The sequence below is a fragment of the Perca flavescens genome, chromosome 6 (genome assembly GCF_004354835.1).
Source record: "Perca flavescens isolate YP-PL-M2 chromosome 6, PFLA_1.0, whole genome shotgun sequence".
NCBI classification, from domain to species: domain Eukaryota; kingdom Metazoa; phylum Chordata; class Actinopteri; order Perciformes; family Percidae; genus Perca; species Perca flavescens.
This window is the reverse complement of record NC_041336.1, coordinates 37,493,893-37,510,627: the sequence shown is the minus strand read 5'-3', so window position 1 is coordinate 37,510,627 and position 16,735 is coordinate 37,493,893. Positions and strand designations below refer to the sequence as shown.

General features: G+C 42.3%; 1 protein-coding gene across 6 annotated transcripts in view; it reads left to right on the top strand.

The window, feature by feature from the left end:
* Positions 1–16,735, top strand: part of oxr1a (oxidation resistance 1a) — a 263,359-nt gene that overhangs the window by 213,672 nt on the left and 32,952 nt on the right. For all 6 annotated transcript variants that reach the window (XM_028581694.1, XM_028581695.1, XM_028581696.1 and 3 more), the window contains 2 exons: positions 3,294–3,401; positions 4,807–4,920. In XM_028581694.1, the coding sequence (XP_028437495.1) occupies positions 3,294–3,401; positions 4,807–4,920 (222 nt within the window). The remainder of the gene's footprint in view (positions 1–3,293; positions 3,402–4,806; positions 4,921–16,735) is intronic.

Genomic DNA, 16,735 nt, shown 5'->3' with positions numbered 1-16,735 from the left:
GTTATTTCTCAGGTTGCCTGTAGTGGGCTTATTCAGACAAAGCCTCATTGGGGATGGGTGTTTTGCCTAAATCCATTAATTAGATGTTTTACCAATTTAAATAAACCATGATCATTAATCATTTAAAATGACACCTATATTTAGTATCAGAGGCATGGACAAACATTCTGCTCAATTGGATTTAAAGAAGATTTGTACCGGATTCAAATACAAAGAGTTTTCTGCAGGGTTTTTACAAGTTTGAATGTCTAGTGTTCCTTCTTCTTGCTGGGAATGCACCAGCAGTGTTCTCCCCAATGACAGAGAGGAAATCTACTACATATTCAGATTTCTCTACAATTTAAAATCGGTGTTGTGTAGGAACTGTTCAATAGAAAAATGTCACCTGACATTGTCAATCCTATCTCAGTCCTAACCTGGCTTCATTTCACCTCAACCCAGTCCACAGCTACGTTGTCCCTGTCCCCAGCCTTGGCCCCTGTCTCCAAAGCCCTGCTATGTCCCATCATCAGTAGATGCTCAAGCTAACAGGCTTCTCCTCTGAGCCACAGATTCTGGGGATGATACACTTGTTCTTGCTAAATTAAGTCCACTTTGTATGTCAAATATTTGAAATATGAATTCCTTAGAGCTCTGTTTCAAATCAAATATTAGCCAATGCACACTAAATATCAATGTTTCTGAGTTTACTAAAGATTTTGTCTGTTGAAATGCTGTCCTACAGTGAAAAAAGGCAATAGCTTCTAATTTTTCACTTCACACTGACTTTCAGTTGCTACCTGGAGACAAAACATTCTGTTTTTGGAGCACAAGTTAGTGCACGTCATTGTTAATGATTTGAACTGTGACAACATTCACTGGTTGCAAATGGCTTCTGAGTTTTTGTATTTTCTGTTCCCTGCCCTTGATGTTATGTGTTGACTTACCATGATTCTCTCATGTCATGTGTGACTAACTCGCACACAATGATCCTGTGTAAGTAATGTTCCAGTCTGTCTTGGTTTTCCTTTACTCAACTACCTGTGGATTACTGGGCTGTGTCTCTGTCTGTCTGCTGGTGCATGAATATCCTCCTCAAAACAATCTGTCATGTCAAGAATTTGGAGCGGTCAGTGCTGGGTGTTTTTGTGGGACTGTGCGCGCGCACACAGACACACATACACACACAGGAGGATCGATGCACACACACACCGAGGCTGTCCCGTGACTGAAAGAGAAAAAACTAAAACACACAGTGCCATTATCCTGTCCTAATTATACATGGCTCGGAGTCAACTGTGCCTGTCTGGTTCTCAGGGGTTCTCTCCGCTGAGGTAAAAAAAAAAATTTCACATCACATTTCTCACATACGCATGCTGTTTCTGACATGGTTGTCGTCCTTATTTGGAAAGTAGAAACTCCCGCTGGGCATGTAAGATGCTTAACTAGTTCAAACACCTGGAGCCCGTCTCTGTTGTATGGATTTGAAATGGTGGAGACAGGCTAATGCACCTGTGTAAAACTGCAGGGTGCAGCAGCTGAGCGCAGGATGTCACCACAACAGCAGCCTGTATGATACATTAAAGCTCAGCTAACATGAAGTACTACCTGTTCTTCAGCTTGCTTGTAGACTGAATTAAGTTCAGGATGATATGTTTTTATTCAATTTAATAAATTGTATAGCTAGTTAGTCCTAGGGTTAGTATGATTAGGAAATGTTCAGACTTGTTCTTTAGGAATACTTGAACAAGCAAGAAAGGAGTTTGATTTATACTTTGTCTTTTCAAACAGTATATTTGACTAATAATGCTGCTAACATTAGCCTACACTCTGATATAGTAGCATCCAGGATGGGCTTCCACACAGTGGGGAAATAACACGGTGGATGTGCTACTCATGAACAGGTTTTTTTATATCACTTGTATTTTACCCCCACAAAGTAATATAGTATCAAATGCTCCTTGGCCTTGGAAGTAACGCTTGGTTACTACTGTAGGTAGGAAGCTAGTTAGCCACGCATGGTAACGATTAGGGCTCGGTATCAATACTCAATACCTTTTTAAGGTATCTACCAAAATAGTCTATATCCTCGACGTTCCTCTTCCGGGGTTGCTCCAGTGCCACAGGAAAACCAAACAAGTTCCTTCCCGAGACTATTTAGCAGTGGCACCGTGCGGAGCTTAGCATCGCCCAGGACCATTGTGATTGGTTTAAAGAAATGCCAATAAACCAGAGCACGTTTTTCTCCCATCCCGGAATACTAGCCAGACCCTCCTCCTCGGCACTGTGGAGGAAGATCTGGCAATGCGAGACTACTACCAAAATAACACAATACAGAGTAGTATCGAAACTTGTCCAGTCAAACAATACCTGCATTTGATCCTAATTTTTTTTTTTCCCAGATTTTTTTTTTTGCTCGCAGCCAACTACTGCAAGCATTGTTTGATCTAACACGACATGTGATTGGCCCACTGCCATAGCCGCTACAACCCATACAGTCTGTGGTGCGGTGAAGTTGAGCGCAGTGTATTTGAATTGGCAGTTTAGCGTGCCAAGATTCTTCCAATCACATGATGGGTATCAAATGAAGTAGAAAAAAAAATTGAATCAATCAAGCAAAGTACTTGTTTGGTATCGGTATCACTTTAAGGGTACTTGCATTGCAATTCTTTAAACAATACCCAGCCCTACTGACGATTGCAGCTTACGCTAGAACACACCAACACACAGTTTGATCCAGTTCTTACACGTTTCCTCTTGAGATTTTGGTCTTGGAAAGGTTGAAACATGAAGCGTGACACACCCGCTGGGCTGTGGGAAAATATGAAGTGCTTATTTTTTTAACTAGACTTGTTTTGACTAAATGATTCATTAAACGATTCATTAAATAATTGAAATAATTGAGCAATCAATAAAGACAAGAATTAATTCATAAATTGGAAAAAACAAGTAGATGTAGCTACCTGAGTGGTTCACAAGATAACACAAGACTGTTGCTGACATTCATGTCAGTTCATAATTCTACCAGCAACGGTACCTCCTTTGGGAATCTATTCCTGGTCGAAAGCTGACAGCTTTAATTAGCATAACATCCCAAAATCTAACGTGAAAAAAATGAAACATTAAAGTAATAATTGCACAGCTCTTGTTTTTCCGCTTCTCTCTCTTTTTCTCTCTCCCTCTCCGTCTCTCATCATCTGTGTCACATCTTCAAGTCTTCCCTGTACAGCTTTTGTGGAAATGCCCTGAACAAAATCAGCAGTGTGATTTTTATTTTTTTGTGTGTCCCCCCTCTCTCTTGTTTTGTGGTCCAGGTGGAATCGCGGGACACGTTGAACAGCATTGCGCTCAAGTTTGACACCACACCCAACGAACTGGTTCAGCTGAACAAGCTGTTCTCCAGAGCAGTGGTGCCTGGCCAGGTGTGAACCACCGTGCACGCCTTCACTGATACATGCAGCCGCATCACTTCATCCCCGTCCTTCAGCAACCTCAGACCTGCCATCTTCTCACAAACCGGTCAATCTCACAGTAGCTGCTTTTGACGGTCCATAATGCATTCGCAATGGGTTGTCACTAAACATTTTCCACAGTGAATGTAGGAATCTAGGTGGAGGTATTGGACGTAGACGTTGTTTTGGGAACATCACATGTTGCATGTGTTTATCCTTCTACTCTCTCAGAAGAACTTGCTAACTCAATGTTCACATCCCTACCATCCGTATCCCCACTTAATCAGCTGCTAATTACAGTGCCAGTCGACCCATTAGGATGCAATTAATTGCAAAGGGCCTATTTTAGGTATAATTATATGTGTGAATTCTCCCAAAGATGCTTTAGTTCTGACAATGTGACGCAAACGACCCGTCTTTAGGCCGCTAAACACACTGCCAGCTTCCCTGGCTTTTTATCTTTTTTCTTCAGCAAAAGACCCAAAGTCCAAATTTGTTTTTCAATGGAGGAAAGTGACAATCCAAAAAGACATTTTGTCTCTGTATTTCTTGGCGTCAAAATAAAATCCACAAACCCCATATCGAAAATACCCCACATATTGAACAGAGCGGTTTCACCCTGTCAACAGTCGTAATGCTAAGCTAACTGTGTCCTGGCGATAGCTTTATACTAAATGAGCAGCTGTGAGAGTGGTATTGGTCTTTTTATTGAACTCTCAGCATGAGCACGAATAAGTATATTTTCCAAAAGGTCAAACTATTCCTTTAGTACATGTTTATTGCAACCCATAGATGCATCACATTCCATCAATATAGAAATACAGCTGGCACAATTAGTTGATTCATCCATTAGTCGATCGACATTTCTTTAAGCAAATAATTATAACTCTTGTACTCGTTCCAGCTTGTCAAATGTAAAAATAAAACTATCTTTGGGTTTTGGGAATTGTTTTGTATTGTTTTATAAATAATTACTATATATATATATATATATATATATATATATATATATATATATATATATATATAATATGGAAAAGAAATGCGCTGACTACAGTCACTGTATGTATTCTAACTGCATGAAAAGCATCAGTTCCCACGTTCCCATTACTGCCAATTCTGACACGTTGACGTTACATCATAACCGTCACTTTCCCTTTCTCTCTTAATCCCTGTCAGTAGCATGAGGCTATTCACGTGATTACATCTCATTTGCCTTGTCAAACATTTGCCTTGTCAAACGTGTGTGTGTGTGTGTGTGTGGGGGGGGTGTGATTCTCTTTAATCCCTCCCTTCTGCGTGGATGTGTGGTGTGCAATGCGTGTTTGCACAAAGGCAGTGCCTGCGTAAATACAGACATGGATTGTGTTTGCAGGTTCTGTATGTTCCTGATCCCGAGTACGTCTCCAGTGTCGGAAGCTCCCCTTCCCTCAGTCCCATCAGCCCCCTGTCTCCCACCTCCTCAGAAGCTGATTTAGAGAAGGCAACGGTATGTCGACCACACCTCTGATCTGCACAATCTCACACACTCAGAAAAAGTATGCTATCCTAACTGCTGTCATGTTATTTAAAGGTAAAAGCAAGAACTGTATGAACTATTTCAACAATATAGTAAGAGATGTGAATGGTCTTTTTTAATAGCCTCATTCCTCCTAAAGTCACCATTCAGGTAATGTTTATCATTCAGGTAACAGAAACAAAGAGGGGAAACTATGAACATTTTAATTGTTTACGGTGGGCCCTCCTTTTCCTTGATTTGCTCAGAGATAGTTCACTGTAATAAATAAGGACATCTGCGAACAGAAAAGTGTCAAAAGCTGGATATACCAAATGCATTCAAATGCCACACACACCATACAGTGAAATGTCCTTCAACCACTGCTGTCAGATGTTAAAGCTCTGTTCATTGTCAGCCTAAAGGTGAACATCCAACATGATGTGTTATGGTGTCGAAGGCAGAAAAGACAATAGGTGCAATTAAGCCCAATTTATGGTCCTGTGTTAAATCGACGCCGAACGTACGTATGTCTGTGGGTACGGACCCTAACCTGACGTGCACCTCCCTAGAAATGTATCTTTGAGTAGCGGCAACGCAGACCGTAACAACTTGGTCTGCTGGGCTTGGTAGCATTGAATTTCCCCCCTACTCATTTCCTGGTTCTCCTTCTCTGTGAACAACATGAAATCAAGGAGAGGGTTAACTTTTCCTGCTCCAGCTTTCAGACCATGGTGAGAAAGAACAGGGAAGACACTTTGTTTCTCTCACTACGACTTTAGAGTCAGTTCTCGCTCCGAAGCTAATCCCCGTTGCTAGCTAATCCCTGTCGCTCTCTCACTCGCTCTACACACACTCCCCGCGCACATACACCAGCTCTGCTATTCTCTTAAAGAGATACGCTAGAATGACGAAGACACACCAGCACACGCAAGTATAAACCTCAGGCCACTTACGAAGACTACGGCCTAGGCTCTGGGTAGATCCTACATACAACCTTAAAGGTGAACATCCAAGATGATGTGTCATGTTTTCAAGTAATTGTAATTTGTTTTGTTTTTTAAATTTGTTTTACCTGCCCAGGGACTACAGGTGGAAATTAGCAATTGTTGCTATAACCTGGCCCAAGACATATTCTCTTGTTTAACAAGTTTAATGTTTATTTGTGCATTGTCCCTGTTTCAAATAAATCAATTTCCAATTCCAATTCCAAAGGGCAGGAAAGACAAGAGATGCAATCATTTCCAAGGATAGGTCAGACAATAAAACCTGCCTTTTTTCCAAGGCCAAGACAGGAAGTGTACTGCGTTTCACATATAGTTCAAATCAAGGACATATGTGTTGCTTCACAATAATTGCTGTGACTGTAGTGGATGCACTTCTAGTGAAATGATTTCTTCTAGTGCATTAACCCGGAGAACATCTGTGTTCTTCCCATTGTGCTTTCAGGTTTACTCTAGTTGAGTACATTATGAGGAGGAGGACATTAAATCACACAACTACACACATGTCAATGACACAATGGCCCAATATTTATTTCCTTTGTGGTTCTTGAGGCAGAGAGGATGCAGGAGTCCAGGTGACAAGGTGCCATCATAAGTACTACCGACAAACAACACAATAAATACATCAGTAAAATCACCCTAAGTTGAACAGCAAAAAGATTTTTGGCATTTTAGGCCTTTATTTGTATAGGACAGGCATGAAAGGGGAAAGAGAGGGGAATTGACATGCAGCAAAGGGCTGCAGGTTGGAGTCGAACCTTGGGCCTCTGCGTCAAGGAATGAGCCTCTTTGTATGTGTACAGAGGCTCAGTCCTTGCCGCAGCGGCCGCAGGGGTAATTCTGAGCTACGGCCCTTTGCTGCATGTCATTCCCCCTCGTTCTCCCCTCTTTCATATCTAAACTGTCTATAATATCTCTATAGTCTATATTATAGAAAGTGGCGGTGGTGAAGTATCTTAAATTTGTACTTAAGTAAAGTAAATGTACTTAGTTACAGTCCAGCACTGTTCCTAGATAACTAAAAGAGGCTGTAGTAGAAATCAAACATCTAGGACAATACTGTTCAAACTTCATCATGTAGCTAGGTAAGCTGCTCTAACATAGAAGACCTAGCCTTGTGGGCTTCATATTCACATTGGCCTATGGAGGGAGAAGCAGATTAAAGCAACCTTTATGGGAAAACAGTGCTTGTGGTCCTTTTCAGTCATGACGCTGACATGTTAAATTGCTGGAGCATTTACACAACAAAGTGCACGTGTGAAATGGCCCAATAGAAAAACGGTCTCATAGTTCTTAATTAGTTTCCAAGCTGCTAGCAGCCATTTTTTATGGAATGCCGTTTTATTCAGAATTAAATAAATACATAAATAAATTAATAAATACATGAATAAATAAATATGCCTTTGAAGTGCATCATGAAATAAATAAATGAGGCAATAAATACATAAATAATTAAATACATTTAATTATTTCATGGTACTTTTATTTCATAAGTCCACATTTATTTATTTCAAGAGACTTTTATTTTGTATATCCACATTTATTTATTTCCGTGGGCTTTTATTTCCTAATGCCACATTTATTTATTTCCCTCTCTATTTATTTCCAGTTCTTTTATGCAAATCAGGGGGCGGGGCTATCTCTCACATTCAGAACAAGATGAATGGGATTTCTTTGACAGACCAACAACAGGACAATTTTAACAATTTTCGCCATCTTATTCATCATTAAATTCACTTCTGAGAACATTTTAGGCGAGAAATGAACTGTTTAGATTTCGAATATAGGCAGTCTTGCGAAAATCGTTGCAGAATTGACAATTTGCTTCAAAGTTTTCGGAGTTGAGAAGCTCCATATAGTGACGCAACAGCCAGCTAGCGCCTGCCGGGGCTGCTAGCTCGTCGCTCGGAGAACCCAATGTAAGCTGGAGGTCTCTCAGACACACACACACACACACACACACACACACACACACACACGGCCACAGCGCAGCAGGCACAGGTGGGGGAGAGAGACATACCCGTTTCTATTCGAGAAAAATTCCCATTCACCTTGTCTCACTTCACTTTCAACTGAAATGTTCAGTTTAATGTGAATTAGAGCAGTAGTTAGCTCACTTAACAACGCCTCAGCTGTCGTGTCAACCCGCAGTGGACAGAGCACCGCAAGCTGCCTGTTGTGGTGCTCTGTCAGGTCAGCGCTAGTTGGTGGTCTAGTTACCCTAGAATAGGTGACTGTGGGCTGGGTAAGTACTGCGAACTGCCGGTCGTATTGCACTCTCACTTCGCCAGCTTTTTTTTGCCCACGGCTCTGTTCTGAATGTGAGAGATAGCCCCGCCCCCTGATTTGCATATAAGAACTGGAAATAAATAGAGAGGGAAATAAATAAATGTGGCATTAGGAAATAAAAGTCCATGGAAATAAATAAATGTGGATTTATGAAATAAAAGTCTCTTGAAATAAATAAATGGGGACTTATGAAATAAAAGTCTCTTGAAATAAATAAATATGGACTTATGAAATAAAAGTCTCTTGAAATAAATAAATGTATTTAATTATTTACGTATTTATTGCCTCATTTATAACCCATTCTGCACCGTTCTGAAACCTGCTAGTTCACACCAATGCGACGAGACGGTGTATCCTCTCCATAGCAACGTCTCTTTTTACTGCTGTTCTAACTTATGACGTTTAGGCTTTTTTGTAGCTGGATGTATCATTTGTTGCATCAATATGAATGTGGATAATGTTAGTGATAGTGAGATGCTTGCTACAGTTGCATTTCTAGTGATAATTTGGCCAAAAACAGCATTTTCTTTCTCTGATTCACTGCTTTGTTCTAACGACGCTCGCTCTCTTCAGTCACGCTCTAGCTCACTCGACCACATATCCATGCTGGCAGGCGGCCGTTGAGCCTCGTTTAAAACTCTGCCTTTTCAACCAGTTTACAGTTTATAACAGAAATAAAACGCATCATGTATCATTTTATTTCTATAGTTTGAAGCTGACTTTACAAGCTGACTTCACTATTGGCGGTTGAAACAGGTAAAACTAAAAGCAGCCTCTGGAGATTTGACCAGCTGAGTTGCAGGCGACGCCATCAGCTGGCTTGAGCGGACACGGGCCAGTTGAGGCCACTGCAACATTTCCTTGCTACGCTCTAAAACAGTTTTGTCTCGTCGCGAATCTTTGGTCTGAACTGGGCTTAAGACCAAAACGACCAATTAGTCAACTAATTGACTAAGAGGGGGCAGCAATAGTAAATATTGTGCGACAGGTCAGGGTACTTAAAGCTATAGTGAGTAGTTTCTGCTCCCCCCATGAGGAATTGTAAGTAATGACAACAAAACTGTCCACGTGATACAAGCCTTCTGTGATCGTGCACCGCCCCCCTTCCTCCACGCACTTGCTTGTAACCAAGGAGGACACGGAGGATTAAATAAACATGATGGACTCTTCAGAAGAGGTCATTATCTTCACTCGAGTTTCTGCGTGCAAAAGTCACCGGACGCCCCAATCTTGTGAACATAGTCATACTGAGAGATCCAGAGAGAGTTGTGTGGAGCTGATAGTCTTAATTAGTTCTGATATATGGCCAAATGTACATCACATTTTTTCCACTTGTCCCTGTTGTTTGTGTCCAAAGAGACCAGGTCCAGTCAGCCATACATACTGTACATACTTCCTGTACCAGGCCAAGAGTGTATTAGCCATCTCCCTTAGATACTGGGTCTGCAGCATCTGAATGAGCCAATCACAGAGCACCGCAGGAAGCCCAGTGGTCCCTTAAGAAATATGACTGTTTGCTGGTCTCCATGGAAACAGCAGTGTTGTCTTGCCACTTTTGTAAGAAAATGGATACTGCTTTCTCCATCGCCATCACTGTCACTGCTGCTCCACTTGGGTTTAGTCACCCTCCCACCACAAGGGCTCCCCTTCCGTCTGCTCCCATCTCGGTCCGTTCATTTCTCCCCAGCTGCCAAAAGAAAGGGGCCCGCTCACTTACCGCTTATCTATTTAGGTCATGCCTGCGAGAACAGGAGCATACTCCGCGGCTCTCGGCGGTTGAGGACCAGAAAGAGGGGCTGTGTGACTGCAGTGAAATTAAGCCTTTAAAAGTGACGGCGTGTCTGATATTTAGGGCAACTAATGAACGGAGCAGCTCGCTTTCCCAGACAAGCAGCCAGGCAGCAATTATTCCAGGCAGAGGAAGTGTACTTGGAAGGCAGACAGGAGGGAACATTACCTCACTTGATGTGCCAACTGTGTGTGTGTGTGTGTGTGTGTGTGTGTGTGTGTGTGTGTGTGTGTGTGTGTGTGTGTGTGTGTGTGTGTGTGTGTGTGTGTGTGTGTGTGTGTGTGCACGTGTGTGTGTTGACGCCTCCTATGTGTTTCTGTTGTGTGTGTGCGCTCCTATCACTTTCTCTTTCTGTGTGTAAGCAAGCAAGCGGCATCCAGGTGCTGTTTGATTTTTAAACCAAAGGAAGGACCTTAATAACTCACTCTGCATCTTTTTTTTTTTTTTTCAGAATCCCCGGCATCTTTTAATTACAAGCCAATTTTGGTGCTCTGCACACACGCCTCAATGAGGATATTATCTAAATAAATGGTTCTGGGAGGTGTATGGTAATAGCAATGCAAGCAGTAACTAGCTAGTGTAACCCTGATGAAGATGTGTGCTCTGAAGAGAGACTCCTTTCAGATGCTTGTCTTTTACTTTTGGATATAAAAAGAGTCAGATCTAGCAGCAGATGTTTCAAATGCCTATTAGATGTTCCAACAGCCTTTCAAATAATCAAAGCCATGTTTTGTCATTGCAGAATTTTTTTGTGTGGCTATTCATTTAAATCAAAACTGAAATCATAGAGTATGTATTTGGCATTTTTATTGAAGCCCTGCTAGCGTTCACACAGTTGCATGCTCCAGTTTTCCATCATAAAAAAACATGATGAACCCTCTAAAACAAGTAGTTAACATGGTGAAGAGGAGAACTTTTCAAAAGAAAAGCACACAAATTAAAAAAGTAAGTTATCATTCAGATTGGTAAGGACATAGCAGCACATGTGCTGAGCCATAAAGTTAGGAATCTGAATATGTAATGTCAATTACACAATATTTAGCTTAGGTTTGCTAAAGATGCTACTGGTCATACCACGTCACCAAGTAAGACTGAAGCAGCAAAACCCCTGAGCGTATTGAATTGTGTAAGAGTGGGTTTTATTTCTTTGTTTGTTAAAGGAAGAATGTATTAGTTTTTCCTGCAAAGGTTCCATAGTCTCACTTTAAAGAGCCTCCAGCAGAATTACATTTATCACATTGTGCCTCCGGAAAGATGCCATGGAGTTTTACTTAGTATAGTTTGACCTATTTAACACTTTAAATTGGATTAAGCACTGCCTAGCATTTATGGAGCCTTTGTGTACATGTTACTGTGTCACCGCAGTAGGGCTGTCAAAATTGCTCAAAAATGACATTTGAATATTCTCTCTAAAATAACACAGAATATTCAAACTATTCGAACATCTGGTTGCGTGCGACATTGTGACGTCAAAATGATGCAATATCCGGCCGAGCCGAGGTCGCGATCGGCTCTTTTTTTTCAGCGGCGCGCGACAAAGCGGAAACTGGAGGCCTGAATGAGTTCGCGGACAACATGATGCCAGGACTCTCAGAGTGACTACTGGTCTCTCTGGTAAACTTACTGGGTCAAGATGAGTTCTTTTATGGTGAATGAAAGGCTCGATCCGACGAAGTAGCTCAGTGAATCAAATCGAAGCACTGACGGCAATGCTGCTGCCGGTTCTGCCGTTGTTTACCTTTTTCTTCTTCTAGTCCATAGAAAGGGCAGCGTCGGTAGCCTTTGCTCATCAGCGCCACCGCTGTTCAGGAAAAGACTGCAGCTAGTGTCGCGACCACCAGCGCAGGTATAAATAGTCACGGAGATCTCATGATGTCAAATTTGTATGCGCCAGCTGGGCTGCATCCAGTATGTAACGGCTTTCAGGCGCGCTAGCAAAGCAGACAGCCAGACAGCCTCTGCTACCGTGAGCGTTTTTTTCCACTTTTTTTTTTAAATTTGAATATTAATTTTCACCTTCGAAATTTGTTTTTTTAAAACTATTCGAATATATATTCAAATTTAGAATATTCGTTGACAGCTCTACACCGCAGGGGTCATGCAGGTCTTTCTCCTATCCTTAAATGTATTGAAGGAAGAGTTTTTGCTGTTAAAGATTGACTTCAAACAAACATCCAGTTTGTCAGCTTCTGAAGGGGCAAATTTGGACAGGTGCTGTTAGACATAATGTTTAACTTGACATACATTTCTTTTCTGTAGTTGCTATAAACTTGTGAAAATGTGTAACATATTTACTAAATGAATACCCTTCAGTTTCCATTGTAAGAAGGTAGAAGGGAAAGGGGGGGGGTAGGAGTATCAACTGCCAAGTATGAATCCATCATATGCTTTGATGCACTTGTTATACAATGTTGCCCATGCTTCAATTAGCAAGGTACAAGTGTTTTCACCATCCAGCCATGTTGTTGAGTGTTTCTGTGACGGAGCTAAAGGCCAGATAAGGCAGCTCTGAAGTGTCTTCGTGCACTCTGTTTGCCTGCTGGCCTGCTGGTACTGGCAGCAAAAAGTAACACATCTTGCATGCATGGATCATTGGCTGGCTGTCTGGATGACTGTGTGTGTGTGTGTGTGTGTGTGTGTGTGGGTGGGTGGGCGCGCGCGCACGCATGCATGCACATGGGTAGCTGGCTGACTTTCAGGCTGGTGGTCTTGCTGTCGTTGGATTATTTGGCAGCCACCGTCTCGCTGGCATACTTGCTCTCTGGTCATCTGTGTGGGCAGGCGCGTCCTCTTTGTCCTATCCAGACCTTCCTCATGTCACTCACACACACAAACACACACTTACTCACCATGGTGGCACAGCTACTACTGTGACCTTCTCTGTCTCTTCCTCATTTGGCACCTCTTTTGCCTCCCTCCTTCCTTCCTTCCTCTCTTCCACTGGGGGTGTGATCTAAAATTAGTAATGGAGGAAGTAGAACCAGTTTAGATTACCTATATATCTGTTGCCACATTGCTACATCTATGATGATCTTACTCAAGGTTTCATCTTCTAAAATCCAGCACTACCATAGCACCAGTACTATGTTTTAGTGAGAATATTGTGGTTAGGGCTGGGCAACATAGGCATTTTATATCAATATATAAGGCTAGATATTGTCTTACATTTTGGTTATCACATATCGTAATATGACGTAATATGTGCTTTTCCTGGTTTTACAGGCTCCATTATAGTAAAGTCATGTAATTTCCTGAATTTTCCAGACTGTTCTATTATTTACCCACTTAGTCATTATATCCACATTACTGGTAGTTATTTATCAAAAATGTAGTCAGCACCAATAGTCAACCCTACAATATCGCTGCATCGATGTATTTGGTCAAAAATATAGCGATATTTGATTTTCTCCATATCCCCAAGCTCTAATTGTGGTTAATGTTTAACTTTTGTTATTTAGATCCCCAACCATTGCAGAACACGACCAGGTCCACAAGGTGGAGCTATGGATCGGTTTTTGATTGCACCATGTGTCACTGACGAGGTCAAAGCCAGGTGGCACCTGCAGACTTCCTCTCTGAAATGTTTATCATTACATAGAGACGAAAGAAGCTAATAAACTAAACATTTAAAAAAAGTTTTTTTCTATATGTGTAAAATAATAACAAAAGTACAGGGTCTGGTATCTTTATGGGCTACTGTCTACAGAATGTCTTTTATTGATATATCACCTTTCATATTTCCAATATATCCAACTGTCCTTCCCTGCCATGCTGTGTTCTGGATATACTGTAAGCCCTATTTTACAGGAGCCTCAGTCTTTTTCTAGATTTATTTCTCCTCTTGTTTCAACGGAGAGAAATATTGGTTGGAAACTAAAAGGGTATTGATTTCTGTAGCCCCACCACAGCTGTCATCTAAAACTTTTACACCCGTCTCCTGTCCCCACCGTCAGCCCCCCTCCCCCCTCACTGCTTCCTGTGGAGTAGATTACCGCGATGCTGAGCTCCATCCACCTTCACAAAACCCTCAGAGACTAGCTCCTGGTGGCCCCATCGGGCACCCCTCTTCTCCTTCTTTTTCCTCTTACTACGTACGTCCATTCCAACGTTCTTCCATCTCCCCCCCCCTCCCACCCACCCACACACACACACACACACACACACACACACACACACACACACACAGCGGTCACTCACACTCTGAGGCCAGCACAGCAGCTCTTTCATCTTTGGATATTGGGTGCTGCAGCCAGCCAGCCTACTATGCTGCACTATGCTCTTTCTCTCCCTTTGATGTTGCACACACTGAAAAAGTCCTGTTTCCAAGACTCACTGGAACCTGGTCACTTCAGGACATTGACAAGTTGTGACTCACCTCAAATAAGGTCAAATTTGTCTTCATTATAGGATTTTTCAGTGAGGTTGTGTTAGCTCTTCGCCCTTTTTCTTTTCTACGACTGCTGTCTGTTACCTTAGGGACTGTTCATTATTTATTTTAGACCTGACCCTCCCTTCATCAGCAATACATTATAGATGACCTTCCAAAATGATTGGGAGAAAAGGGATGACCCTCCCCAACAATATATTGTACTGATTTGCGCTTGGCAAAGACGTAAAGATTCCCATTGTTTTTCTACAGCCATGACATAAATCACTAAACCTCTGCATTCTCATCTTATACATCCCACTCCTGTGTTATGGTGTGGGGGCCATTTCAGTAGATTTACTCACCAACATTGTTGTGGAAACACAATAAGCATGGAAACTAAATGCACACTTCCTTCATTACTGCATTACTTCAAATATTTAGTTACTCCTCTAGTAAACTAGTATTCAGATGAAGCTAAACATTATCCAAAACTCCATTTCTCAGACGAGCGTCAATTTGGGAGCTTGCATGCTACCACTCCTTCCTTCTCAAATACCTTGAAAAGGCTGTCGCTTGCACAATTTCACAAATAATCACCGGGACCGAAAGGATATACCTCCCGTCTCATGCCTTCCTGAATGCCGGCTGGTGCTATCCGCGGCGTGAGTTTCAGCTTTTCAAAATAAAAGCTTGCGTCTGGTCAGCTATGTTTTCATACGGTGTTTTGGATGTTTTTTAACTAAACAGTACGGCAATCATGCTAATGAGTACAATTATTTTTTCAGCAGATGTCTTAGTTACAACACGATCGAGCTAGCAAAGCAGTTTTTTGTTTATGTGTGCGAGTGGGATTTATTCAGTTTGGGAAATCCCACGGTCTCTACGATACAGTTAGTCTGGCTGACTAAACAGGGAGGGACCCATCTGCTAGCGAAAGGGGCCGAGACTGAGAGAGCTACATGGAGCTACGTGGATAAATATGCACCAAACAAGCCACTTTGAAATTTTGCTCTTCTAATAAATACGAAAGTTGGGTGACCCTCCGTCCTAGACAAAAAAAAATTGGATGACCCTCCTATCAACAAAGAATAAAAACACATGACCCTCCCCTATTTTCCTCCGGTGGTCCATTCCATAAATACCGAATGGTCCCTCTGCATGCTTAAGCAGTTTTAAAGAGCCCCTATTATGCTGTTTTGGATGTTTCCTGTCCTTTAGTGTGTTAAATAGTTTTTTGTTTATGTAATAGATGTATTAAGTAAAAAAAAAAAACTGTCTGAAACGCCTCGCCCAAATTCCTGTTTGAAAATCCTCAATTAGCGATGTCAGTGATTGAAAATGCCAGCCTAGTTTTTCATATGGGCTGCCCATAGGTGCTGCCTGAGCAGGCACAGCCCGCCCATTGGCTTGTTTGAATTTGGTTGACCAATCACAGCAGAGTGGGCCAGCTCACCAATCAGAGCAGACTGGGCTTTTCAGGAAAGCGGGCCAAGAGCTCAGAGTGTTTCAGGCAGAGGAGCTTCAGCAATGGGCAGTATGAAAAACATAATAAGCTTTTTGAACATCAAAGCATGTAAACCTATTCTAGTAGACCCCAGGAGTACAAATATGATGCTAAAAAGCAGTATAATAGGGGCCATTTAATGAAAAGTCTTTGTACAGGTTAATATGAAGCATAATTAAGAGCAGTTTAGCATCATTCCTCACAGTACTACACTCCCGCACCAGCTGAGAAAATATTGGATGCCGTGGAGGCCTGTGCAGGACGAACTCGGGTCATACATCAGAGGATTTGGTAGTTCAAAGAAAGTAGTCGCCTGAAAAAGCAATAATCGCTTGAAATATGTGAGGTGGCTGTAGCAGGGTGAAGCTGTCTAACCTTCCATAGCATCAAACTTTATTGATCTGTCAGCTGTATGTGTGCCACTGTACCAAAATGTGTGAAATTGTCCGTTTCCATCCATCTTCGTCCGCTTATCCGGTATCTGGTCGCGGGGGGAGCAGCTCCAGCAGGGGACCCCAAACTTCCCTTTCCCTAGCAACATTAACCAGCTCCGACTGGGGGATCCTGAGGCGTTCCCAGGCCAGGTTGGAGATATAATCCCTCCACCTAGTCCTGGGTCTTCCCCGAGGCCTCCTCCCAGCTGGACGTGCCTGGAACACCTCCCTAGGGAGGCGCCCAGGGGGCATCCTTACCAGATGCCCGAACCACCTCAACTGGCTCCTTTCGACGCGAAGGAGCAGCGGCTCTACTCAGAGCTCCTCACGGATGACTGAGCTTCTCACCCTATCTCTAAGGGAGACGCCAGCCACCCTCCTGAGGAAACCCATTTCGGCCGCTTGTAACCTGGATCTTGT